Genomic DNA, 27,337 nt, shown 5'->3' with positions numbered 1-27,337 from the left:
GACGATGATGACGACGATTATGTTGACCAGGACAACGAGAACAATGATGAGGATGACAATTTCTCCATGACCAGCCGTGATGAGGAAGATATCCAGGACAATGAGGTCGACGATGATGAGATAGAGAGACACTCCCTGTCGATCGACAGCATGCGCACCGCCTTGGATGTGGGCAATCACTCTGGCGCCTTGGTCGAGGTCGACAATGTCCTGTCCAACTCATTGAGGACAATCGAGAGCGTCTTGCTCAAGCGATGCAACCTAAAGATGAAGCCAGAGGGTACTGTTTGGACGAGACGTGGCAAATCAGTACCAATGCCTGCACAGTATCGATTCAGTCAAGCCAAGCCTACCTTTCATCAATGTCTCCAATTGCTTGTAGTCATGGTCACCAGGAGGGAGGATGGACTCACAGATCTCATTGAAGATGAAACTGAGAGAGTAAGACAATCGCCAGCAGCAGAGAGGCTCACCAAGTGAGTGATTGATTGAGTGCATTAACTAATACTATCATCAACAACAACAACCAAAGGCCAATGTAGTTAGACTCTGGGAGATGATATACAAGTTGGTCATCTTGCTACTCGATCACACCATCTATCAATGGAGAGTGTTGTGTGAGAGGTTTGGCAGATTGCTAATCAATATTTACAACATTGAACCATCCTCATATCTTCACATCTTCATACATCATTCTGGCGAATATATGGAGCTGTACGGCTGCTTAATGATGTTGTGTAACATCGCATCTGAAGGTAAGCCATGTGTTAGTACTATCACTATTCATTCAATGCTCTGCGACCATTGTGGACTAATTGTTAACCCAAACCTTACAGCCAAGCATGGTTCCAACAACACAGCCATTAAGGCATCCAACAAACAGAGACGACCTGGACAGATATGCAAGCAACAGGTGACCAGGGATATGATCATGACCAAGCTCATTGAGATCTATCGAAAGGATGACGTAGCACTTGCCACTTATGTGAGCCACTCGAGGAAGTTCTATGAGGACAACTACAACAAACACATCAAGGGCCATATCAACAACTACATGGCCGACGTTGCCTTCCGATCTACATTTGGCCTGGAGCCTGACGACTTGTCTCATCCACCATGCCCAACTGCCTTCAAGTTGAATCAGATGGTCACGGCAATGACCAAAGAAGAGGGCGACGATTATAAGAGCTGGTGGCCTGGGGAGGTTGTTGGCTATGACCCTGAGAATGTGACCTATGACATTCGATTCTGGTTTGTATTATAGTCCGACATCATGATGTCGAGAGAAACAACACATACACTCCAATCAATGATCACAGTGTCAAAGGTCAAAGGAGGACATCTCTATTTCAAACAGGAAATGACTATGTTATTGATAAAGGTATTTCCGAGGCGAACATCATTGAGCACATCATTCAAGAGTGTCAATCAATCAATAGTAGCCAAGTAAGAGATGGTCTTGTCTGTCTATTCCACGTACCTAAAGTCAAACACTACTATCGATCTACACTACACTTGAATACTGTCATTGGGAAGCAAAGACTGACGGCCAAGGTGATGGATGGCAAGTATGCCAACAAGAGCTATTCTGTGAACGATCTAAAGGGCATCTTCGCGCCTTGGGAGTGTGAATTCACAAAGTTGCCAACTGGTCGCTCTGCCGTGACTTGATAGACTGATGTTCCTACATTCACCTATGATGACCTACCAGAGATCAAAGCCAAAGGTATATACACCTGCTCGAAAGGAGTAACCAAACTCATATGATCAACAACTTACACCATGATATCCCCACAATAATAGTGAAGGCATCAATTCAAAAGCGACATGGAGAGTCATAATCCGTTGGAGTACAGGTTCAGTCGACGCCCACCTATGTTCAGGTCCTAAATCTGATCGCATCCATAGTCAAGAAGGAAGATGATGGCACGATTGCTCTCACAAGAGTAATCGAGGACAACAAAGTGAGAACAAGTTCACGCATCATCTTGGACAAGCGACGGATGAGCACGGCTGCCTTGAGCAGTCTGGCAATGAGGAATAGCGCGACATGGTTAAGTGCTCGCATGAGCATCATGGATCAATGAACATATCGACATCAACATTCATAATGGACAAAAACACAACTGTCCATCATCAACATCACAGTTACAACAACAACAATTTGTTAGTTGACGACACAATGACTATGATGAACATCAGATGTTTATTAAATTCAATTCATGGTTATTGGTCTTGTTATCTTATCAACTCAGGAGATATAGTAAAGAAAAAGCCATCCTTCTTTGGTTGTCCATTGTCCATGACGTCTTTGAGGTACGAGGCAGTGGTCACTTTCATGTATCCGAGTGAGGTCTGTCCGTCCAGATCAGGATCGACACACAGCTGGAACATTGGGTCAAGAGGATCGTTGGGACACACAATCATGATGAACACATCGTCCACAATCATGATTCCAGAGTCCTCCGTTGGAACAACCAAGTCAAAGTCCTGGATGCTTCCAATGAAGAGTTGGTTCTCCACAATACGATGAGTGTTGATGTAATATTGAGAGCCGATCAGCTTGGCATTGCTCTTGTTGTAGGTTGTCTCGATCGTATTGACACCTAGTAGGCCAACCGGGATAGCAAAGAATGATGAAGGTGATTGGATGGTAGTGGGCACTTTGGTTGTCATGGTGATTATGGTTGTGCCTGGTGTTGGATAGGTCGGGGAGAGGGAGGCAATCTCATAGGTGGTAATGGAAGTGATGTTTGTGATGATAACTGTGCCAGTTGCATTTGACGATGTTAATGTAGTCTGAACTACTGTCACTGAGTTCGGTCCAATTGTGGTGTTCAGTGTGGGAGGGGGGTCAACCCATCCAGCTGGAATTGGTATCGACACGTTGGAGTTGACTTGGGTAGGGGCGGCGACTGGGGAAGGGAAGAATAGGTAGATGCGAGAATACTGGTGTGCGACAAACAGGATATTCAACTCATCAAAATAGTTTGATGAGTTGAATGGAAGGTATGCCTTGACCGTCTCATTGTAATACACAATTTGGATCGATCCAACCTCCCATCGCTCGGTGGGTAGTTCGAACCTCAACTTTTGTTGGCAGCCACCTTCATCACAACCAACATTGTCAACAGTGATGTTGTAGAGCAAGGATGAACCATCCACAACGTTGTTCAAGATGATGCTGATATTCAAGTTCTGTTGGCCTCTGGTCTGATTGGAGAGGGTAAGGAAGTTGAAGTAGACTCCCTGATTGACAATGGGTGATCTGGTGACATTGGCGTTCTTGACATATAGTTGGAATCCCTCTGCCCACAAATCACTGATCCTTTTTCCGTTGCTGGTTCTCCAAGCCCTGGGGATGATGTTTCCAATAAGGTCAAGTTTGAAGTTGATTGGAACTGGTCTCAAGTCCACACTCTGTGACCATGAACCAAATGAAGAATGGGAGTTGAAGTCAGGCCCGAATGATCCTGGATCCCCACCCTTCACCAACACCTCACTATGGGTTGTGTTTGTTGTGAAGGATTTCTGGGTGTCTTCGTCAGAGGTGCTATCCTGGCTTCCAGAGAATGATGCTCCACCACCACCGTATGGTGTGGAGAACTGCATGGCAGCCTGGATTGAGGCACTGTGGGTGAGAGATACGGACTTCTTGAAGAACGATGTTGAGGAGTCGGCAAACACAAGGACCTCAAGGGAACCTCCCAATGTTGCGCTCAAGTAGTAGAAAGCACCATATTTACCAATTACTTTCTCCATTGCCTTGTCATCTTGTGCCGCTGATAACTCTTTAAGGAACTTGGTGCTGAAATGGAAGTTGTTTCGAGTAACGGATGAGGTTAAGCACTTCACCTTGGTCGAGTAAAACTGGCCCGACTTGGAACCCTGGATCTGGTTGGCTACGGCCACAGATTTGCTTTGACTGTAGGCAGCAGAGGCAGAGCCTCCCCATCCACCATACCCTCCATTGGCGCCAAAGCCAACACTCATAGATGACTCGTCGGACATCTCGGTCTGGTAGTCATAAGAGTTAGAGTAGGTGGAAGTGACAGAGTTGTAGGAACAACTTGGTGACAACTCGGCATTGTACTCTGGCGGGATCATGTAGAGTACTCCTCTATTGAAGTCTTGGATGATTGAGTAAGTGAGGTTGCTACAGTACCCTTGGTCAAATATGGGGGCTGGGAGTTCATCACCGGTTAGAAGTCCAACACCATGGGACATATGAATTAGGCCGGGTAAGGAGAATGGTTGTTGCTGGGTGATCAAGTAGGAGATGGTGTCACGGTCGGGGATCTGGACATTGAAAGGAGGAACTTGGTGGCTACACTTGTATCCAAGCTGATCATAACAGTCCTCCACACAATCCTCTGGAACCTCACTACAGACATTGTCTCCACAATATGCAAGAGGGGTGCCACCAGTCTCAACTTTGCAAAGGACTTCATAGTTATCAAACTGGATTGCGTCTTTGCATACTTTGGGTTAAAGTTAGTATCACTCAATCAATCAATCAATCAATCAAATATTAAATACTTACAATTGTTGGAAAAGAATGATTTGAGATCAATGACTTTGGAAGTTAACTTGTCTCCACCAGACAGTACTACTTTGAGAGATCCATAGGACTTGGATGGTGGTGTAATGAAGGAGATGTTCAAAGTGTTCAAATTGGTGGAGCGTAGGCGAGTAGTAACAGAATTCAACGAGTGGCTCTGGATGGCCATGGAGGTTACCACAGGCTTGCCGTTGAGCATTACATTGATACCAAGGAATTTCTGCTCAAAATCAATTTGATACTCTCCACTAATATCTACCGCAAAGTAACCAAATATGTTGCCATAACTAGTTTCGGTTGTGTATAAATTTGGAATATCTATGATGGTCGATTGATCGATATATTAGTATGAAATAAATATACTGTATCAATTTGATCTATACTTACCAAAGCTTTCCATTGGTAACGGGTAGGTAGGTAGAGGGCATGATTGATTGGCCGGAGATGAAGGAGGGCAGTTGGTGTACACTGACAACTTGGAACCGGAGAATTTACATTTGCAATCGGAGGGGCAAGAAAGACAAGTCTCAACATCAGACTCACAGACAGAGTCATTGTTGCAGGTCATTGAGGGTGAGTTACTCTTTTCCCAACTGGCAAAGTGGGTGCTTGGGTTGAAGACAGAGGGAGGCGAGGTGCACACAGCATCGTTGCCACATAGAGATGACATCTTGGAGCCCGACAGTTGACCGGATTGTGAAGTGTAGGCAACACTATCATCACAGGAGATAGAGGCGGATGAGATATTTGAGTACTTGAACACCGAGCTGGAGAAAAAAAGAACAATATCATTGTTGGAGTTACACTTAATTGAGGTAGAAGTCATCATTGCGGTGGACGATACAAGGTAGAGAGCACCTGATCGTAAAGCCTTGTTTCCAGTAAACATACAGTTGGAACAGGTAAGCTTGGAGGAGGTGGCATAGATGGAAGAACCAAACTCGGCAACATTGTTCAAGAATTGGACATTTTGGAGGTTTAGAGACGATGAGTTGGCAAATATGGCACCACCATTCATACCTGAACATCTGGTCATAATAATGTTCTTGAGAATAAGACTTGCAAAACTGACCTTGAAACCGAACGAAACTCCCTCACAATCAATAATTGCCATTTTGGACCTATTTTAATTAAAGTATACAAATTTGTTAATCTTTATAAATAAAAATAATATTAATAATATATATAACTACTTACTGGATCTCAATTGGAGAGTTGATTATCAAATTTCTATTTATTCTTCCAGTGTAAACTCCTTCAGCCAATTTGATGACATCATTGTCTTGAGCTTGAACCAGAGCATCTTGAATGGAGTGGCATGGTTGATCATTGGCTCCACACTTATCAATACTGTTCAATTTGGAGGCACTATTAACATGTAATATTACCCTTCCACTGGTAAATTTTAGTCCTGCAAGGATAAAAAATAAAATAAATAGTTTAATATATAACTTAGTCATATCTCTTATTGTTTATAAGTGTTATTATTATTATTATTACTATCAATGATAAAAAGATCGTATCCTCAATATAAATTTGAAAAAACAATAATAAAATATTTCCCTCATCTTCTCCTGTTAGTTAAAATATCTTTAAAACTAACCAGATTGTCACGTGATCATATTTGCACCATCCAAAAATCCACGTGATCTTTTTAGGACCCAATTATCTTATTGGTGCAAAATAATATTATTGTTTTTACGGTCAAGTGAGGGAAGTTATTCTTGTAGGGTTTATGATATAGGAAAGTCATAGCGCTCTCTTGATATATCCAGATAGCGGTGTAGTCAATACTAATTGAAAAGATATATGACAAAGGAAGAATAGATAGTTTTTATAATTATTCAATCAATCAAATATATATATAAAGATAATTATGAATAGGAATTATTTATTATTAATAATATGTTTGATATTACTCCATAATGAAATTAATGGAGAATATGTTTATAATCGACAAATACCGGATACAATATATGTGAACCCTAGTTCTCAATGTAGTGGTAGTTGTGGATCATATTATTCTCAATACTCTAACCTTGCCAATGCATTGTCTGACGCCCGACAATCGGGTTCTCAAATGGCAACAATTCTGCTCTCTGGTGGCCAATACAAAGGTTCAAAGAACAAGAATCTAAAAATTGATTTTGATATCCAAATAAGGTAAGAAAATTTTATTATATCAATGAATTGTACAATCATCTAATGACAATTATTCTAATATATATTATTTTTCAATATTCCAGTGTTCTAGATACTACTCTTCCAGTTATTAATTGTGAAGGCGTTGGCCAGGCCTTTAACATTGAACGTGGCGCCACTGTCACCTTTAATGGATTCTCAATTGTCAATTGTTCCGCCTCTTTAGGAGCCGCCATGTCCATATCCAGCTCCACTGTGTTTATGGAGGATTTCAGTATCTCCTCTTCCAAGAGTGATATGGGTGCCATTTTTGCCAACAACTCCATGTTATACATCTCGTCCTCATCGTTCCAAAACAACACTGCCCTAGATGATGGAGGAGCTCTTTTCCTTTCCTCATCTTCAGGAGAGATCAAGAAGTCTCTGTTTGTTGGAAACAAACGAGTATTTGCCAAAACTACAGTACCAAGCAACATTTTTGCCTTTGACCGCTCCATAGTACTTGTTGACTTTGCAAAGATGAACAACTTTACCTTCTCCTCAACATGCTCCAACTCCTCAATCTCCAACCAACTCGGCCAATCCTTTTGTGACTCTGTTGTTTCTTCCTCAATCCCCTCAGCCATTGGCAATGCTTCTTGCATAAAAGATGGTGTTTGCAACCCCTTGAATGAGAACTTCTTCTCATGTCCGTCCGACTGCCCCTCGACCTCGTTCTCTGGCTTTCTACAAACAGACTATCTCTGCTTGTACAACCGCTCCAACTCCAATTGGTACAATTGCAGCCTGTTCCAAAATGCTCCTCAGTCCCTTCCAACCTTCCATGTAATGGACAATGTTGACGGCCCTCTCTTGGGCAATCTGACTGGATACTTCAACATGCCATTTGATGGACCAATCACCTTATTGATCAACATATCCAACCTCAACCTCAACGTCTCCATCAACAGACGTCAGTGTATCACCTATCAGTTCGACCCCACCATTAGGTACAAACAACTTGAGTGCCGCCAATATCTCGTGCGTGACCAAATCAATCAGCTTGTGATTGACTACTCGTCCAACTCAAAGTTCACCAACCCCAGGAAGGTCTCGATAGTTTACAAGTTGGGTGATAGAAATGACTTCAAACCCCTCGACATCATCAAGTTCTCCCGCAATGTCTGTGGAGACAACATATTTGACAAAGAAGAAGATTGTGAAGTTGATAAAGTATCCGGATTCGGCCATCGGGACCACCTGTTTATGAACAGCACCTCAAAGTGTGGTGATGGTATCTGTAATGAGGAGAACCCGAACCAATGCCTTGTGGATTGCAGTCGATACATCACTGAACGTTGCCCCGCCCTTAACATTGAGAAGGGTAGATTGGTGCCATTCTCTGTCCGCTCAGACACTCTTGGAAAAATGTTATCCAACCGAATGATCTGGGGACTTCCAGGTTATCAACATATGTCTTTTGCGATTAATATTGTGAATGGTGTCCAGGCTGGTTACCCAATCCTCCAGCTCTCCTTCTGCAATGACAAGGAGTCTAGTTACATCGAGGACGTCTTCCGCAATGCAGTGTACCAAGTTCCAAAGGAAATTTCTGCTGTTCCCCAGCCCCGATGCACCTTCTCCGTCACCAACAAGATCTGGAGCAGTTCCAGTGAAATGTCTTCTGAAATGTCAAAGAGCACGGCATACAGCATAGGTGCCAATGCTAATGGAAACTTTGATTCAGTTGGTGTCCAAGCCTCGGTGGCCTTCTCCCGGGAACAATCTACTTCCACTGCTTCCAAGTTGAGTTTCCAGAAGTCTGGTAGTTTGATTGATACTAGTGTCATTTGTTCATCCTCCAGTGTCCAACTGACCGAGTTTGTCTTCCACCCTCACTTCCTTGAGGACTTAGCAAATGCAGAGTCAGACCAAGACTTTGATCTACTACTTATCAAGTATGGAACCCACATCTATCACACTGCTATCCTCGGTGGCCAGTTAAAGCAAATAACCTTCACCTCTAAGTCAACTCATTCTGCGGATGAGAAGTCAGAGACAACTCAACAAACATCAATGGCTTTCAGCACTGCTGTGACCTCCCCTGTTTTGAATGTCCACGGGGACTACTCTTCCAACACCAACTCAGCCACAAGCTCAGACTCCATGAACTCCTTTGCCAAGTCTAGTTCCAGATCCCAGATCATATCAAAGGGTGGCGCTCCGGGAAGTTTCGGACCTTCAGCCTCGAGCGCCCCAACTACATTTGGTGAGTGGGCATCATCGGTAGATATGTTGCCGGTTCCTGTCAACTACACTCTCATACCAATCAGAGGTATCCTAAATCCTTTGTGGAGAACAAGGAACGAGGCCAATCTCACAGAGATGTGGACATCAGCTGAGACTAGAATGTATAAGTACGTCCAGGACAACCCAGAGTCATTGTCCACAGGCTATTCAGATAATGTTTATAATGCCACATTCTTCTGGGTTCTGGGTATCCCTCTCAGCCCTGTCACGATCCAGTCCGTGTACAACAGTACAATCAGGTCAAGAGTTAACACTGCGGCAATCCTGGGTTTTGATTACAACTCTTTGATTGACAAAATCGACTTTATTGATGGCACTCTCGTCCAGACTGTGTTCCAGGCAAACCTTGACCCAAGAGTATTCAACATCACCTTTTTGCTCCAGGACCGATCCAAGTTCAACATGATCACAAGAAGGAATCAGATCAGCAATGCTCAGGGAAACGTCTTTGAAATCAAGAACAAGATATTCCTCAAGTCACAGACTACTATCAAGTTGCCCGGCAACTACATCTGGGAGAACAACTCCATCTCCACCAACCCAATAGACATCCCAATCTTTGATAGCTATGATTTTGACAAGGAGGGCAACCTAGTTGCCGAGGACAATACCAAAGGAAGAATGGCCTATCTCTATGTACCCCCGATGGCAATGGACTACAAATACCTGGCGATTAACATTCACATTGGAGGTTATGTCCGGGTGGTCTATATTAACAACATTAATGTTCCACAGGGCAAATGGAGATTGTTTGAAGTTCCTTCAAGTGTTGCGGCAATGTAAGTTAGTTTGATCACTTATGTGACCATAATCAATATTCTAACCCAAATATATATTTCAACAACAGGATACTCGTGGCTACTGCAATAGACTACTCGCCAAACTATGATTGGATAGCGGGCAGAGACGGCGCTGTTAATTGGTATACTTCTGGATTCTCAGAGCCAGGTGTTCCAGAGTATCCTGGCCATTGGTTCATGCATAACGACGACAGCAAGAAACATGTCACTGATCTTGGTGTTCCAGATGGCTGGCCATACATGGCAGTCACCACCAAATACATACATGGTGATGATGATCGTCGTTACAACGAGTTGGGCAATCCCTCGTGGGACGTAGATGTTTCTAAGATCAAGATCTATGGCACCAACGCTATCTTCCAGCCGATCCCCTATAACTCGTACTTCTTCTTGGGCAATGGTCAGTCTCAGTACATTGTCCTCCGCATTGGTGATTCAAAGCAACTCTTCACAGGCAGTGGCATGAATGATCATCCGCTGGATCAATTCAGTGTGGGTCGTCTATCAACTGTTGACACCATCAGACATATCAACAGAATTGATAATGATGATTGGTGGAAGGCGGTGGTCAACCAACTCCCATCCCCATCATTTATCCCGCCAAACATGGATGATATTGTGAGCAGTCTACCTGATGCTGATGACTATTAATCAATAAATTGACATCGATAGATAAATAACTTTATTATTGCTGTCGATGGGACAGACTTGAAAGGATGAAGTAAATACATGTATGTGTTGTGTCTGGTCAATGATGTTTATTGATCAATAATCCATTCTATCAATTACAGGCTAATCCTCACTTATATCAGTGAGTGAAGGTGACCTGGAAATGAGTGAGGATGTGATGGGCGAAACGGAGCTGGTGGTCGACATGAACGATGTGGATGAGTGTGCACTGGTCGTGTTGTTGATCGATATCGATGATGACGACAGCGGAATGAATCCTTTCTCTCGCAAAGCACTCTTGATCAGATGTTGCAGGAGAGTGGTGGCCTTTTGATGGCGCTCCAGGGACGAGCCGCCAACGCCGCCGCCAGTGGTGGGCTGATCGTTGGACAACAGGATGGTGGACATCACCACCGACAAGCTCTTGACGTTCATCTTGTTGGTGGCAGCACACTGCGCCACGTCCGCGAGCAGGCCCACAATCCACATGAGCAGCGAGTGGTATGGCTCGGCAATGGCCTCCTTGATAATGTCGGCCGCCTTGCTCTCGTCACTGCTGGCCATCGTCAGTTGCTCGTCGTCGAGCGTGGAGCACACCTTGCACGGCAGCTTCATGTACCAATGCTTGATGTACGATGCGATGGCATGCGCGTCGATGCAGCCAGTGTCCAGCTCGCGCGAGCTGTGACGTCGCAGCGCCGACGTGGGCGGCAGGGGTGCCGGTGTGGTCGGTGGCGCCATCAACTCTTTCTTGGCCAGCGCCAATGTGATTGTATTCATGGTGGACTCGGGCGTTGCGTGGCCGCGGAACAATCCCTCCTGATTGAAGCCATCGATCAGCTTCAGCTTCTGTTTGAGCTGCACGAGGAAGGCGGGTACAGTCAGGCTGGTGCTGGCGTCCAGACACTGCTCCAGCAGCATCGGGTTCATCGCAAACAGATTGTTGGTGCGCTTGAATATCAACTTGTTCATGGGGTCGATTGGGTAGCTGGACAACAGACGTGACGGGTCCAACAATATAGCCGAGCCATACTCAATGCCCTCCTTACCCTCCTCTGACGTGTCCAAGTATATTCCATACTCATTCAAGTTGTCCTCTATATGGTATGCATGTGTTAACTTGATGTGCGGTGTGATCTCCTTTGTAGGTCACGGGTGAGGACTTACGTAGTTTGATGTTGGGGTTCGATCGGATCATCCTGGAGAAGCTCGAGACAATGTCAGAGATTGAGCATGTGGCCTCCACTTCGATGACGCAGGACGCGCTGATCGGCTCAGCAGGCGCCTCAACCGCCAGGTAGAAGGGAGCGCGACACACCTCACTGCCGCCTCGGATATTTGGACGGGAGAACAACGCGCCACTCGTCAAACTGTTGGCACCGCCATTCTTAAATTGCAGACGCACATTGTTCCAGAATTGGAAGGACTCGAGTGTGCGCTCCTCGGGCAGGGCGTAATCATAGCGATGCTGGATGGTCGGGTTTGGATGCTTTATACAGAGGTAGAATCGGTAGTCACGGAACTCAGCTGTCTCTGTGTTGTTGTTGCCATTGTTGTTGCCATTGAGGAGGAGACTGTGATCTGATGTAAGTGTGTTGTTGTTGTTGTTGGAAATGGTTGTGGATGTGGTTGTAGTTGTGGACGATGATGATGATGACGAGGTGTTGTTATGTACAGGGGGTGGCGCCGAGGAGGACGTCAGAGTGTTCTTGCGCTTGATTGTGTCGATGGCATGTTCAGTAGAGTTGATAGAGTTGGTGTTTGAGCGGGAGAATGAGAGTGGCGGACAGTCCGACATGGATCGCTGTGACCTGCTGCTGTTGAGGTTGGACGAAGTCGACGACGTCGTCGACGATGAAGGCGCAGTGGATGTGATGATTGTTGGAATGGGCGTCTTGATCGTGCCCCCTGCGATGGTTGGCGAACGACTTGGTCGCGTGGTCGTCAGGCTGGAGTTGGCCGTAGCGATCAACTTTTGAGCGATCTGTGCCATGGTGTCCGAGGGCGTCAGACGCATCACGATCTCCCTATTCAAGAACATGATGCGCACCTTTTGGTATTGTCGACTGAATCGCAGCTCGTCGTTGTGATGCACGGTGTAGTCGCCAATGGTCTTGGCGCGGTCTGACAGCCACAGACCGTCCTTTGTGGTCAGGTTGTAGTCGTCGAGCATCTCACGGTCGATGTGAGGGTAGCGCGCGTAAATCTTGTGGAGCAACTCCTTGATCGAGGTGTTCTCGTCAACATCGAATGACTCGATACGCATGTCCGATGTTTTGGCCACTGTGCCAATGTTGCGTGGTGTTGTCAGTGTGGACAAGGACGGTGAGTTGCCGCCACCGCCTCCGCCACTGCCGCCACCCGGTGTACCCACGCGTGGCGACGAGGGAATAGAGGTGCGTGGCGATATTCCAATGATCTGGAATAATGATCTTCTATGCTCCAGCACTGGGGCGACGCGTGGTGACGACGATACTGAGCTGGCGTTGGAGTTTGAAGTCGATGCCGACAGTTGAGTGAGGTTGAGCTTTGGTATCAGCATGGCCGATGTGTTGACGCGGCCCAGACTTGGCGACGAGTTGCCGCTGCCACTGGCGCTGCCATTACTGATGTTGCTGCTGCTGAGGTTGTTGATACTGATGGGTGGTACAGCGATGGGTGGGCGCTGTACAGTGATTGTTGGCGAGGGAACCTTGTCAGCAGAGGTGCGTAATGAAATGGACGATGAAGACAAGTTTGATCGCGGGGTGGATGTGGTTGACGTCCTCTCGGGCTCGTCCAAAGTCGATGTGGACAAGCCCATAGTATATATCTCTGGCAAATGAATCTGAATGGTCCTTGAAGGCTTAAGTATCTGTCCGACCGATGTCAACAAGTGTGACATATTGCCTCTTGTATCTCTTTTGAATTCTATCTCTTGCTGTTGTGGGGGGTGGAACCAATCCAGGTGTCAGTTATTGGGTCAACAACACATCCAACTATTTCCCAACTTACCATTTCCTTTAGCTTGTACTTGGAGAAGGGCGTACCGCGCTTGCACCATTTGGACTTGTTTGGAATGTAGATGTTGTAGTTGTTGGCATTGTCGATGGAGCCAGGCGGCAGCTTCTCAACGATTAGTTGGACAGCCTCTTCAACTGACTCGACCTGATCAAACAATATCTTCTTTGTTGTCGATTGCTCTGGTACTCTGACCGAGAGTATTATTCTAGTTTTCTCCATCGTCGTCGTCGATGATGTTGCCGAGCTGGCATGATGATTGCCACTATTGTGAACTGTCATTTATATATATATGTATGTTGTTGTGGTTCTTGGACCAACCCTGTATATTATATTAATTGATTGATTGATTGAATGATTGATTGATTGAATGATTGATTGATTGGAAATGACACCTATATATATATATGATTGATTATTTGTTTGTTAGATTGATTGATCATGTAACAATGATTGATGGTGATGAATGAAGATGGCGCGGTAACCATCCATATGGATTGATGTTTGATGATGATGATGTTGTTGACCACGCTCACCTCCACAACCCACAGTTCCATCTTCCCGTCGCGGCATAACCCATCACAACACAGACAGACACAACAACAACAACAGTACAACAAACAAACACAGAGAGAGCAAAGGTCAAGTCAGCTGACTTGTGTGTGTGTGAGGGGTATGAGTGTTTTGGACCTCGCGGTGATCATGATCATGCGCCAGGACTCTTCTTGAAATGGTGAGTGGGTGGACCTGTTTGTGGTGGTGGTGTGTATGCATGACCCAACACCTGTTGGGTGAATGGCTTGCTTTGTGTTTGATCTGAGTTTGGATCGAGTCAAACGTGTGTATGTTTGATTATTTGTGAAGATTGTGATGTATGAATGAGTGAAAGTCGAGTCTACATTGCACCACTAGCCCATCCATCCAATCAAAATCATCATTGTATATTTGTTTGAATGAATGATGGTGAATTGGAGAGTATGTATCACACAAAGATTGATTGATTGATTGAATGATTGTGGGCCACCAATAATGAATGATTGAATGAAAGGATGGGATTCTCCACTTTGATATTTTTGAAGATGTCATCACAACATCTAAATATAGTCTAGGTGAATGATCAGGTCGGGTCATTACCTTTTTTTTTGATTGATTGATTACTGTATTTTATCTGTTTGTAGTTTATGTGTATGTATGTATATTTTAGTTGTTTGAACTCAATGTGGAATAGTAGTATGGACAGACAGAAAGTCAGTCCACCAATTTGAATGTTGTGTTGTGGGGCACACAGGATACCTACACAAAGAAAGAAGAAGAARGGCGCAAGCAAGCCTACAAAATATGGCGCTTTGGGTCAACAAACACCTGATCAAACAAAATACTATTTGGTGAAAATGGCCTGTCCAAGACCCAACAACTAAAAAAAAAATCTGTGTTGCCATCATACGAACATGATACATAATCTCTCAATGATAAATAAAATCAAATCAAAATTCGAACCCTGATCACAGCAATCCATCACCATTGCCAAAGGACCGCATAGTATGTGTGGGTGTGGGGGCAGGGCTCGATTGAATCACACCACACCACAATAAACAAATCTGACTGATGGATCGAAATTCGTGTGTGGGTCGAGTGGGTTGGTGATGGGTATTGGACGCGAGGATACATGTGCCACACACATYCCCGGGATGTGTCCGATCAGGGACCGGCTTGTAGACCGTCTATTATATATGAGATCTTGGTTGTCTCGTCGAATCTGGAAATTGCTAATGGGGTCGATCGATCAGTACGGTCAATCCCCTGGGAACATTGATCAACTAATCAAGATTGAGTGAGTCGTGAGTTGAATGAATGAATATGAATGGACATCAATCCATGTATGTGTAATGATAATGCAAGTCATTTGCCATGATTATGACAATGACGGTCATTGCCTTCTCTCCTTTGGCCTCTAGAGTCTTCGCTTCTCCTTCTTTGTGGTCTTCTTCTTCTCTTCATCACGCTTCTGCTTGGCCAATGCCTCCTTGTCTCTCTCGACCTTCTTGGCATGGTCATACTTGGCCTTCTCACGCTTGGCCTTGTCCTCTTCGACCAATCTCTTTGTATTGTTATTCTCAGACAATGATTGTTTGATCCTCTGCTCCTCCTCTTTCTTCTTTCCAACATGATCCGACAACAGAATATCACCATTCTCGTCACTATAGTGTCAATGTTAGTCGTCCATCTCATTCATTCATTCAATCATTTATACTTACACATCTTCCTCTTCATATGCGTATTTCGATAATAAATAGTCTCTGTTCTTCTTCTCATCTCTTGACATTGAGTAGTATGGGCTAAGTGATTGAAGTTGATGAATGTTAGCCAATCAATTAATCAATCAAGGGATCAAGATTACTGTACTTACTTTACATATTCCTCTTGCAGCTCCTCCTCTGTCACACTCTTTATCTTCAAGTCAGTCTGCAGTCTAATGGCATCTCTCAACTTCTGTTCTGTCTCTTGCTTCTCCTTCTCTGCACCATTATATTTGTTCATCAGGTCATCCAAGAACTCATCTGTATCTTTGGTCTATAATACAAGAAGTTAGTATCGATCGTACTTGACAGAATACATTGATATGATATATATACATGTACATACAGTGAGTGAGACCAAGAACTCCTTCAAATATTCCCTCTTCTCAGACTCGCTGTTGGAGTCGTCTGTGACCACGCCATATATATAATCGACAATTGTTTCAGAGTCATCAAAGCACTCAAGTGTCTTGATTGACTCGACTATATAATTCTTCAAGTCATCCATATCTCTATCTCTATCTCTATCTCTTTGCTCGAGTGAATGTCAGGTGATTCGTGTGAATTCAAATGTTGACAAGATGGAGTGTTTCGGGCGAGTTTTGGTTGTGATGAGAAATTTGGAAAAGACTGGAAATGGCAATGTTGGTTGATTGATTGATTGATCGATGGAGTGATGAATGGATAATGGTACTATACACTTGGTAGGAGGGTTTGTTTATTTACATACTGACTGATCTCTACTAAAAGAGTCAATATCTATATGGCACATTATAATAATATTGTTGGTTGGTAGGTGGATATTCTTTGCTGCTTGCTGCTTACTGCTTACTGCTTACTTGATAGGGTTTGACTGATTGGAATGGTAATTGTTGTTGTTGTTGTCTCGCCCACTCATTCACTCTGTTGCTCACAAAGAGAGAGTTGGCGGGGTAGGAGTGGAAGGGGAGGAAAATGAAGATTGTTGGAGGGGAGGAAAGTGGAGATGCTAATTATCAATCAAAGATATAACAGGTGTTGATGTAATTCTTGTCACCTCTTGGATCTTTGGGTGGCGCATCATCTAGGAACTCCCAATGTAGGGATGGTACACGAGATTGATGATTGGTGGTCTTCCATCCATCGCCACATAGAAGAGCTTTGAACTTCTTCATGCTCCTCGTGTCGATGGGATCGCGTTGAAGTACCACAAAAGATGGATATTGTTGTCGCCTCTTGTTGGAGGCCATTGCCGACCTTGTCTCTATTTGTAGAGATTCAAAAAAGTTAATGTCCTTGTTACTATTGGCACGTGCTAATGGAGGAGAACACATAGGGGATGATGTGGATGAAGTCGACGATGATGATGTGGAGAATGCCATTGTAGTAGATGTAGTGAAAGGTGAATGTTGTTGTGAGTTTGAGTTTGAGTTTGATGTTGAGATTGAGGTACATCCTTCCTCTTCAGGAGTTTGATTGGAGAGCTGTCCATAAGCTTCCTCGTTTCCAGCATGCTCGTTGTCTTCAGGTTGTTCTCGCTCAACAACAAATGAAGGTGGTGATGATTGTTCAGTTTGTACATTGTTCTGGTGTGTGTGGCCATCCCAAGTGTCTTTGAGTGGAGTAACAGTGGCAGTAATAGTAGTAGTAGCAGTGGCAGTAATAGTATTAATGGCAGTAGTAGAGGAAGTAGTATTGGTATTTGGATTGGTATTGATAGTGGATGGTTGTTGATCTGGAGAATTGCAATCAGGTGTACTATTATCAGATGTTGGTGAAGATTGACTGTTTGTCAATGATCCATGTTGTTGATGTTGTTGGGTATGAGTTTGATCCATGTTTGGTCTATCAGGTTTGGACAATGATTTCCATCTATGGTCAACCAACTCAACTGTTGTGCTGTGACCTATACTACTACTAATACAGGTACTATCTTTGATGCTACAGGACGACATGACGGATCCAGTCAATCAATTATTGATGTTTCTTCTTCTTCTTCCAATCTTTTCTCAGATGACAAGTAGTACTACTGCAACGCACTCAAGGTCAAAGTTGAGTTGAAAGTTAGAATGAATGAATGAATGAATGAATGTAGAAGTCGTAGTATTGGATTGGATTGGAATGGATTGGATTGAGTTGGATGGATTGGTTTGAAATGTTGGATGGATGGATGGATGGGGAAGGGGATGGCAGTCAGCTGCTGAATTAATGGATGGTTGATATTATGCGCAGTCAGTCAGTCAGTCAGTCTGGTGTTGCAGTGAGGTGAGGTGAGGTGGACGGGTACCCGTACTGGACGTCACTATCTCTCTCTTTCTATTTACACATCTAAACGTGCAGTCGGTGGTTGATTAGCTTGTTCAGAGTAAACACATCCATGTAATATTAATTGTTTGTTTGTTGTTGTTTATGTGTGTGTGTACATCTGGGACCTTTGAGGATTGTGGTGGATGAGTGAGTGAGTGAGTGAGTGAGTGGTGGATGAGAGAGAGATGAAGGAGTGTTGTGTACATCCATAAATGGTCATCTTGTCACACACACCCAAAATAGCTGAGGTTGTTGAATGAATGAATGAATGATTGAGTTGAACGAGTTTGAATAGAGTTAAGTGACCTGACACACACAGCCTAATACCTACCTTTGAAATGAAGTAAACTCAAAGTTGAGCTCAATGAATGTTGATGTTGTTGATGTTAATGTTATGGTATATCTATGAAGTAGTATTATCTTGATCAATAGTTGGGACTAAACAAAAACAGGTACTAATACTAAGGTAGGAATAGAATTGAAGTATTCCTACACACAACCGATGGAACCTGGTTTGTCTGTTCAGCGATTCAAGATACGACGAAGGTCACACAACACCACCACCTTGTTCCCCATATTTATCATCAGATGATTCCATCCCAAGCTCATCTGAACCAGTTTTGATCAACCCCAAAGTGCGTGATCTAACCAGGAGCAGACACGCCTAAGCGTGCCCTCTTCCCACAATCACACTCGATTGATTGGGTGTGGCCCTTCAATTGACAAACATTGGTATTAGGTTGGTGCCTTTATGATTGATTGACAGTTCATCGATCAGCTTCCAATACTGTTGTTGTTGTCGTCTTTGGACTCGAGAGATTGTGAAAGCCATTCTGATACACGGTTGGCTACCAATGTTGAATGAGTGAGGACAAAGGCATGTGGTACACCCGGTGCAGCGTACTCGATGTTGCCCGCGGGATAGTCTGCCACGAGGTCGTCGTGGAATCGATGTGGCGTGTATGGATCGGTGAGACCATAGATGAACAATAGGTCGTCCATACGAGTATTAAACACTTTCTTGCATTCATCGTCCAAATGTCTGATGTCCAGCGTCTCTGAGTGGGCCATGAAAAGGATGTTTAAGGCAGTCCAATAGTTGAGCTTATACTGTAGTGCCACTCGCATGTCATCCGTTGGCAGTATAGTGGACAGTACGCCATTAAGTACGAACGATGGCACGTAATGTAGGAATGAGGCCACGCCCCATCTCCAACGATTCTGTATGGCCACCTTGATGAATGGTGACAATCCATCGTAGAGATCTCTGAATGTTGGGAACAAGTTGATCTTCTTTACAAAGTTGAATTGGTCCGAGTAGCGACTGACCAGTTTGATCGAGACGTACGAGCCGACCGAGTGACCGATCAGCACAAACTTGACGCCATCTTTGATCGACCCATATCTCTTGTCGCGAAGATGTTCCAGAAAGATTGCCTTATGCTCAATCTGTTCCTCTACAGTGAATTGTTCTTGTATCTGTCCACAATGTCCAAGATGTGATACTGCGTTGATGATGATGATTATGATGTAGTGTAAGTCACTCAATCAATCATGTTTGATCACTCATTCAACTCATTCATTCATACTCACCTCCAATTATATCATATTGACCGTTCAGGTTTGTGTATAGGGTCTTGATAAACTCGATGTAGAACTCGATTAGACCTGGATTGCCTGGCACTACAATGATCTTTATAGGGTTGGTTGACGATGACTTGGTCGAGAGCATGTCACATTCTGTGTGCCCTCTGATTCCCCTATGTAAGCTAATCCTTTCTGATACTAACTCTACCATTTATTATATTTGTATATATGTATATGTATAACATTAATTAACAAACAACAATGCTTCATCGACAATTCTCCAAATATCCATCCAAAGATTCGTTATTGAAAATCAAATGAAATTTCAATCACACGATTGATTACCAAATTGGGATCAATTGACATTCGTCATAATGATTGTTGTCGTTTGGAACTATTCCATTCATTTGCAATCCAATCCAATCCAATCCAATATTCCAATCCTGGAAACTAAAACATGTATCTCCGACTCACTCTAGGGACGACTCGCTCTGTGACTTGAAGAAACTCCATCTTTGTTCCAAATGTCTACCAAGTCGATCAGCATCGTAGTCGTCTGGGTTGTTTGGCGGGAACTTTGACAGAGTGTGCTTGATCACTGGATGGAATGTCCTGATACTATCATCGTATGTTTTAACTTCGCATTGTCCAAGTAAAGTTGTGATGGCAACTGACAATATCTTGGAGTCTTTCAATTCATCTCGTCTAATATTGATTGATTGACACTCATTCTTCTTCTTCTTCTTCTTCTTAACATCATTACCATCATCATCATTATCATCAAAATCATCATTGTTTAGAGAGATAATTAATGATTGATCGATGCCCTTGGATAGTATGGACAATGACAGATTGTTGAACGATAGAGTTTGAAGTGTTCCATGGAAGCGTTGTATGATTTTGCCAATGACCTTGACGAGATATTTGCGGTTGTCAAGTCCATCTTGAAAGATGAATTTGATTGATGGCGCATTGATTGTTATCTTGTTGTCTTTATCCAGGAGGTCGTCCAAGAACTGTTTCTGAGAGAATCCGCCACGAATCACCAATGTGAACTCCTTGAGCATGGTGAAGTGACCGAATAGTTCATTGAATTGATCAAAATAGTGATCGGCTTCAAAATCATGTATGATGATGATCAGAGATTCGAGTGATGTCATCGTCTCATTGAGCACTCGCATCCTCTCTTCAATGGGAGGATGTTCAAACATTAACACCTCATCATTGTCATTGGATGATGATGTATCGTCGTAATGTTTGTGAAGCTGATGTTCTTTGATATGAGCGCGTCGCCAGTAGACATTGTTACCTCGCTCGATGTAAGGATGTGGCAGATGACCTTTATAATGTAGAGTTGGATCCACTTGTGCAGGGTCCTGATATGAACCGCATTGATTGTAGTCTTCGACATGAGGAATACAAAACTCCAATTCTGTTGTTAATGTTCGTACATGCTTCAAGACGCAATGTCGTCGAGCTATATGCTCGCACCAATCTCTGCATTTGGTACGTCGCATAAGGTTCCATGGCACTGTCACCAAGTAGGCATGATCAAACAACAGTGACACCACTCTAAAGAATCGCCAACATACCAGATCGCACTGTATCCACTCTTCAATATTATCAATTCCTCTATCCTTAATCAGAAATCTTAGTATGTTGTCTTGAATATGATGTGGAAGTGTTGGCAATGTTGTTGTTTGGGTCAAGTACACATTATCTTTATCTCTATCTTTATCCATTGTTTTCGTTGTAGATATTTTTGACAAAGTGATGGTGATGGTCCAAAATGGGGGTCATGTGATTGATCAATCATGCCTATCACCACACGACCATTGGCCACCCAATCAATCATTTGGGCCATGAACTGGACACTCTCTTTGAGACATGAAGAACTTCTTTCTTTCCTTCAGGTGATACTCTAGATCAGGATCTCGGCTTAATGTGGGAGCTTGAGTCATCTGTCTATATACAGGGCGGTGACCACGACTACGACCACGACCATGATCTAGTGGAGTAGCAGGTGGCGTCCTATGGCCAATGATCATCACACTTGATGATGTTATGTCCTTTGACATAAATAAGTTATCCACTGAACTTGCTACACTACTTGGTCCAAGTCCTTTTGTTGTAAACGACCAACCTGATTGGCCACCAGTCATCAAAAAAACCCTTCATGTCCTACCACTCTAAAGAATCGCCAACATACAAGATCGCATTGTATCCATTCCTCAAAGTTATCAATTCCTTTATCTTTGATCAACAATCTTAGAATGAGATCTTGAATGTGATGTGGAAGTGTTGGTAGTAGTGTAGTATCTTTATCTTCCATTTGTTTGTGTATATGATATGATTGATTGATTGATTGATTGAATGAATGAATGAACGATCGAATTGAATTTTGTGATATTTGGAATGATTCCAGCCTCAACCCCAACCCCAGGGTCTTCTTCTGTGTCATGTCATGTATGATGTTTATTGAGTAGTTATAAAGTAGTAATAGTTGTAGTTGTTGTTTGGTTTAAGTTGCTACCACCTGTTGCAACATCTGCTGATTGTCTGTTCAAAGTCGAGTCGCGAGCCGAGTCGCATCGCCATCGCCATCGTCATCGTCATCGCCATAGCATTAGCATTTAAAAGTCTGATTCATCGCCATTCTCTGAACCCTCCTCCACCTGTCTCTCCTTCTCCTCCTTGATGGTCTTGGCCACTTCGGCCAACTTCTCAGTCTCGGCCTTGCTAATGTCTGGATGGAAGCGCATGGCCTTGAGCGAGTCGTTGTGGATCTTGAGACAGACGCCAATGCGCTGCGAGAATGCAGCCAGTGGCTCCTGTGTCGAGTAGGCATCAAAGTTCTCGCTGCTCTGCAGATAGCCTTCGCCCTGGTTGACGGTGGCACTGATCACACCATCCTTGATAGCCTTGGCAACGATGAACATCATGTCCTCTGGTGTGCCATCAAACTGCAACTTCTTGACGACATCCTGGAATGAGATTCTAGAGTAAGCTGCACATATCTTCTTCAATCCTGCCTTGATTACATTGGTTCTCAATCTGAAAGGTAGTGTGTCAGTCTACATGTGATCGATCAATCAATCCGATTCGTTCAATACTAAACATACCTTTGGATCAATGTAAAGGTGTTGTCAGCCTTGAACACTTCGGCATAGTTCTGGAGGACTTGGTGGAAGGAGCCAAGGTCACCAACACGGACAGACTGAGTGATGTGATAGTATGGTTTCAAAGCTGTGCGGAGGATCTGCTGGCTAAAGATGTTCCTCTCTGGTATCTCTCCCATCAGTAGCTGAACAATACAAAGAAGTTTATATACCTAATTGAATGGAAAGGGAATGGGAAGGGGATGGGGATGGTTAGTGACACAATGGGAGGTAAGGCATGCCCACTGGCTTGTGACCACTTACAGTTCTCTTGAAGCCAGAGGCAGAGTTTTGTGGAGCTTTACGGATTGCTTGATTCAGGAAGGTGTAGGACTCTGAGTACTCGAGCTGGATGGCCTTGATACGACCGAGATAGTAGAGGTAACGAGCGTATTGGTTGCTGTTGGCCTGTTCTGGGAAGGTGGTGTTGGTGACCAAGTTGTTGGCCTGCTCCACCAAGTTGTGCTCCAAGTAGTTGCGCAACAGCAAGTTCAACAACATTGCCTGACCCTCATCATTATGTCTCAATGTGGCAGTTCGCAGTGCATTGAGAAGCATACTAGAGTATTGAATAGATGTTAGGGGATATGGAATAATACCGAGTATGATGATGATGATGATGGGTATGGGATATACATACGGTCTCATTTGTTCGATATTATTTACAAGTTGACAACAAAGGCTGTGATAGAAGAACACCTTGGATGACAGAGGGTAGAGTGTAACACGGTTGTTCTGTTGGATGTTCTCGACCAATGCAGTTGAGCACTTGATGGCATCATCATATCGCTTCGAGTCAATCAAGAAGATCACAACCAACAAGTGGATATATGCCTCTACCTCTGGGATGATCGATGTTGGTGCTGTGTTTGGTACGCTATCAATCTCCATGTTGTTGGTCTAAATCATTCGAGTTAGTGATTGATTGAATGATTGATGATTGCTACACTACATACCTTTAACAATGAGAGTAATAGCTGCTTCTTGGGAGTCTCGGGGAAGACGTGGGCAACTATCTGAGTGAGTGCCTTTTGATTGAGCTTCTTGCGAATGGTTGTTGTCTGACGCAATACTCTAATGATGAATCTGTTCTCCTTGAGATCGACTGATCGCTCGATCAATTGAACATTCTTTCTGAGATCCGCCAGTGTGAGTGTCGTCGACTCCTTGGCAACATTCTCACCCTTTAGCTCTGCAGCTGAAGAAGGGGCGTCTGCCATCTCAACATCTTTGCTCTGTTCTTTGTTCATTTATTTATTGATATATATATTTATATATAATATGTAATATGTATTGTAATTGTATGTATGAATGTAATATTTGATTGAATTGGTTAATTAAAATTAATCAGCAAGTGTGAAGTTGATCAAATGATGATCATCACCCATCAAAAATTATTAAATATTTATTAAAGGGGGTTGGTGAAGTTCACATTTTGATGTTTGAATTGAATGATGGGTACCCAATCAAACTGGTATCCAATCATTAAATTAATATTATAATCGATATCTATCATCTAGTCCATGTGAGAGTTATAGAGATGAATACTCTTAAGAGTCGGAGGTACAATGGTTTTATTAAAGCACAACGGAGCATTCTTTCTATTCTATATTTTATCTTGGTAAGTACTTGGTCCTAGCCTAAATAAAGGTCCATCTTTGTTATTCATTTCACAAGGAGACAGATTAATAAAGTATTGCCAAATTGTATGATAATAATGTTTTAAAACTTAAGTTTATTAACCTTTTTTTTTGAGGTCCTGAATTTTTTTACAATATTATATATTATGATCAAACTTTTCGCAAAAATGCTAAGGCTCTTTGGCTTAGTGGCAGAGCATCTGTCTCGTAAACAGAAGGTCAGGAGTTCGATTCTCCTAAGAGCCAGTTTTTTAACAAAAGAAATTTTAGAATTTTAGAATTTTTTTTTAAAATTATATCCAAATGTCCACTAAGCCAAAGAGCCTTAGCATTTTTGCGAGAAGTTTGATCATGATCATAATAATTATAATTTCTTTGTGTTATTGTCTACTCAGGAAACTTGTGATCATCCTCCCATTACAATATATATCTCCCTTCATTTATACCAAATTGATTGATTCCAAGTTATTCCATTACTATATATCTATTCCATTTATATCAATTAATTGAGTAGTAGACTCTGGTAAATATTTGTCAATATGATTCTTGGGTTTCCCCTTTTCAACTTTTTTGAATGAAATTGAATGTTTGTTCAAAGTTGATTCATTTATTGTTATTCGATTTCAACAATATACATATATACACAATACATAAACATATATGTCTATAACAACAGCGGAAGCAGCTGCTGCAGCAGTTGGTATGTACTCTATTGCATACTCATTATTTGATACAACAACAACAACAGACTTGCTCACCACCACTTTAATATCAACAACAACAACAGCTGCAGAACACAAAAAGACAAAGGAAGATTGGAGAAAGGCAAAGGAGTTGGAAGAGGCGAGAAAGGCTGGTACAGCACCAGCAGAGAAGGATGAGGATGGCAATGATATCAATCCTCACATCCCACAGTACATCATGAAGGCACCATGGTACATCGACACGAACAAACCAGGTCTAAAGCATCAAAAGGCGCCTCTAAAGGATATGGGCTACAACAACTCTTGGTATCAACGAGGTGTCAGTGCTGGTCCTGCTGCAGTCAAGTATCGTAAAGGTGCATGCACCAACTGCGGTTCAATGACACATGCTGCCAAAGACTGTTGTGAACGACCTCGAAAGGTTGGCGCAAAGTACACAAACGACGACATCAAGCCAGACGAGGTTGTACAAGTATTAAACTTTGCCTACGACGCAAAGAGAGATCCATACAATGGTTACGATCCAAATTCATATCAAGAAGTTATGAGCAGTATGTATATCATTGTTTGATTGATTGAGTGGCACACCATGACTAACTCAATCAACAATAGTCTACGAAAAGGCAGAAGCAGCAAGAAGAAAGAAGAGATTACAAGAGATCATGAAAGAAAACAACATCAAGTATGTATATTTAATTGAATTCGAATGAATGAATGATTGATACTAATCACAAACTACACAACACAGAGAGGGAGATATAAAGAATGAAGAAGAACTGTTAAAGGAAGTGGAGGACAAGGCATTCGATACAGAGGGAGCAGACTTGATTCAAAAGATTGATCCAAAGTCAAGGACGACAGTGAGGAATCTTAGAATCCGTGAGGACACTGCAAAGTACTTGTACAATCTGGACATGGACTCTGCGCATTATGAACCAAAGAGTAGATCAATGAGAGAGAACCCTTTGCCTCATGCAAACATTGCCGATATACCATTCGCAGGCGACAACTTTACAAGGACCACTGGAGACACTAGGGAATTCATGAAGATGCAGATGTTCTCATGGGACGCTGTCGACAAGGGACAGGACGTGGACTTGTCGGCGGCGCCGTCGCAGGCATCAATCCTGCACGAGGAGTTCCTAAAGAAGAAGGAGTTGCTCAAGAACAAGGCCAAGGAGATCATACTCAACAAGTATGGTGGCGAGGAGTCACTCAAGAAGCCCGAGGAGCTCAGCAACGACGTCGTGCCACAGAGCGAGATCTATCAAGAGTACTCTGCGGCGGGCAAGTTGATCAAGGGCGTCGAGAAGATGATCAAGAGCAAGTACGACGAGGATGTATATATCAACAATCACAAGGCAGTCTGGGGCTCTTACTGGGAGAATGGCGTCTGGGGATTCCAATGCTGTAAGCAGACCATCAAGATATCATATTGTACAGGAGAGGCTGGAAGGAAGTTGAAGGAGAAGAAGCAGCAGCAACAACTGAGTAGCAGTGGTAGTGGATCAGATATACAACAACATGGCAATGGTACTGCTACTCATCAACATAATGATGATCGTCACATGGCAACAACAACATCAGCGGAAACAGAATCAAACAACAACAACAACAACAACAAGATGACGACGGATAAAGATAGGAAACAGATAGAAAAGGAAAAGAAAAGACAGGAAAAGAGAGAGGAGAAGGAGAAGAAAGAGAAATTGAAACGTGCCATTAAGGAACAGGAACAATTGAACAAGACAGACGTGGAGAAGGATGAACGTAAGCGAGCCTACAACTCATTGGCCAATGAAGGTCATCAAGTGACCGAAGAAGAGATGGAGGCCTATAATCTCAAGCGAATAAGGTCTGATGATCCAATGGCCAACTACAAAGAGGATGATCTATAGTCGACCGTTCATCGTCGTCTTTGTCGTTCTGATGTGATGCATGGATGGATGACATTGATTGATCAATTGRATCGTTTGATTGATTGACTCGGTCTTCGGCAATTCCCTCTCTCTCTCTCTCTCTCTCTCTCGTCAATTCAAGTATTATTTATAATATAAATTATATTATTGTTGCAAAGAAGAAGTGGTATTGTTTGTCGTCTTTTACTTTGAACTGAAGGACTGGTGGTGCACCATCTGCTTGTTGTTCACACACGGGGATGTTTCCCCTTGATTGAAAAGTGTTGGGCTCCAATGCGTCTCGTC

At 43.2% G+C, this 27,337-nt stretch overlaps 10 protein-coding genes across 10 annotated transcripts; 3 read left to right on the top strand and 7 right to left on the bottom strand.

Annotated features, from left to right (window-relative positions):
* Positions 1–66: 66 nt before the first annotated feature.
* Positions 67–1,671, top strand: SAMD00019534_092110 (hypothetical protein; the record flags this gene model as incomplete). Its single annotated transcript, XM_012895625.1, has 4 exons — positions 67–441; positions 533–755; positions 837–1,251; positions 1,320–1,671. 4 exons carry the CDS (start codon positions 67–69, stop codon positions 1,669–1,671), a joined length of 1,365 nt encoding a protein of 454 aa, XP_012751079.1.
* Positions 1,672–2,238: 567 nt separating this feature from the next.
* SAMD00019534_092100 (hypothetical protein) lies at positions 2,239–5,579 on the bottom strand (the record flags this gene model as incomplete). Its single annotated transcript, XM_012895624.1, has 3 exons — positions 2,239–4,472; positions 4,544–4,879; positions 4,949–5,579. The coding sequence occupies 3 exons, from the start codon at positions 5,577–5,579 to the stop codon at positions 2,239–2,241; spliced, it is 3,201 nt and encodes a 1,066-aa protein (XP_012751078.1).
* Positions 5,580–6,641: 1,062 nt separating this feature from the next.
* SAMD00019534_092090 (hypothetical protein) lies at positions 6,642–10,443 on the top strand (the record flags this gene model as incomplete). Its single annotated transcript, XM_012895623.1, has 3 exons — positions 6,642–6,724; positions 6,808–9,771; positions 9,840–10,443. The coding sequence occupies 3 exons, from the start codon at positions 6,642–6,644 to the stop codon at positions 10,441–10,443; spliced, it is 3,651 nt and encodes a 1,216-aa protein (XP_012751077.1).
* A 141-nt stretch (positions 10,444–10,584) lies between these two features.
* On the bottom strand, positions 10,585–13,743 carry SAMD00019534_092080 (hypothetical protein; the record flags this gene model as incomplete). Its single annotated transcript, XM_012895622.1, has 3 exons — positions 10,585–11,558; positions 11,629–13,381; positions 13,456–13,743. The coding sequence occupies 3 exons, from the start codon at positions 13,741–13,743 to the stop codon at positions 10,585–10,587; spliced, it is 3,015 nt and encodes a 1,004-aa protein (XP_012751076.1).
* Positions 13,744–15,412: 1,669 nt separating this feature from the next.
* On the bottom strand, positions 15,413–16,266 carry SAMD00019534_092070 (hypothetical protein; the record flags this gene model as incomplete). The annotated part of the gene is made up of 4 exons (XM_012895621.1): positions 15,413–15,659; positions 15,717–15,797; positions 15,869–16,032; positions 16,105–16,266. The coding sequence occupies 4 exons, from the start codon at positions 16,264–16,266 to the stop codon at positions 15,413–15,415; spliced, it is 654 nt and encodes a 217-aa protein (XP_012751075.1).
* A 490-nt stretch (positions 16,267–16,756) lies between these two features.
* SAMD00019534_092060 (hypothetical protein) lies at positions 16,757–17,119 on the bottom strand (the record flags this gene model as incomplete). Its single annotated transcript, XM_012895620.1, has 1 exon — positions 16,757–17,119. A coding segment is annotated over one exon (363 nt), but the record flags the coding sequence as incomplete, so codon positions are not given.
* Positions 17,120–18,848: 1,729 nt separating this feature from the next.
* On the bottom strand, positions 18,849–19,839 carry SAMD00019534_092050 (hypothetical protein; the record flags this gene model as incomplete). The annotated part of the gene is made up of 2 exons (XM_012895619.1): positions 18,849–19,549; positions 19,638–19,839. Coding segments are annotated over 2 exons (903 nt in total), but the record flags the coding sequence as incomplete, so codon positions are not given.
* Positions 19,840–20,101: 262 nt separating this feature from the next.
* Positions 20,102–20,812, bottom strand: SAMD00019534_092040 (hypothetical protein; the record flags this gene model as incomplete). Its single annotated transcript, XM_012895618.1, has 1 exon — positions 20,102–20,812. The coding sequence occupies one exon, from the start codon at positions 20,810–20,812 to the stop codon at positions 20,102–20,104; it is 711 nt and encodes a 236-aa protein (XP_012751072.1).
* A 1,452-nt stretch (positions 20,813–22,264) lies between these two features.
* SAMD00019534_092030 (hypothetical protein) lies at positions 22,265–24,039 on the bottom strand (the record flags this gene model as incomplete). Its single annotated transcript, XM_012895617.1, has 5 exons — positions 22,265–22,685; positions 22,754–22,962; positions 23,054–23,348; positions 23,430–23,689; positions 23,788–24,039. The coding sequence occupies 5 exons, from the start codon at positions 24,037–24,039 to the stop codon at positions 22,265–22,267; spliced, it is 1,437 nt and encodes a 478-aa protein (XP_012751071.1).
* Positions 24,040–25,089: 1,050 nt separating this feature from the next.
* SAMD00019534_092020 (hypothetical protein) lies at positions 25,090–27,031 on the top strand (the record flags this gene model as incomplete). Its single annotated transcript, XM_012895616.1, has 4 exons — positions 25,090–25,129; positions 25,217–25,684; positions 25,746–25,815; positions 25,882–27,031. 4 exons carry the CDS (start codon positions 25,090–25,092, stop codon positions 27,029–27,031), a joined length of 1,728 nt encoding a protein of 575 aa, XP_012751070.1.
* Positions 27,032–27,337: the final 306 nt, after the last annotated feature.

This window comes from Acytostelium subglobosum (assembly GCF_000787575.1).
Source record: "Acytostelium subglobosum LB1 DNA, scaffold: scaffold21, whole genome shotgun sequence".
In the NCBI taxonomy this organism is placed as follows: Eukaryota; Evosea; class Eumycetozoa; order Acytosteliales; family Acytosteliaceae; genus Acytostelium; species Acytostelium subglobosum.
The sequence above is the reverse complement of the archived record's forward strand: the minus strand, read 5'-3'. Positions and strand labels throughout refer to the sequence as shown.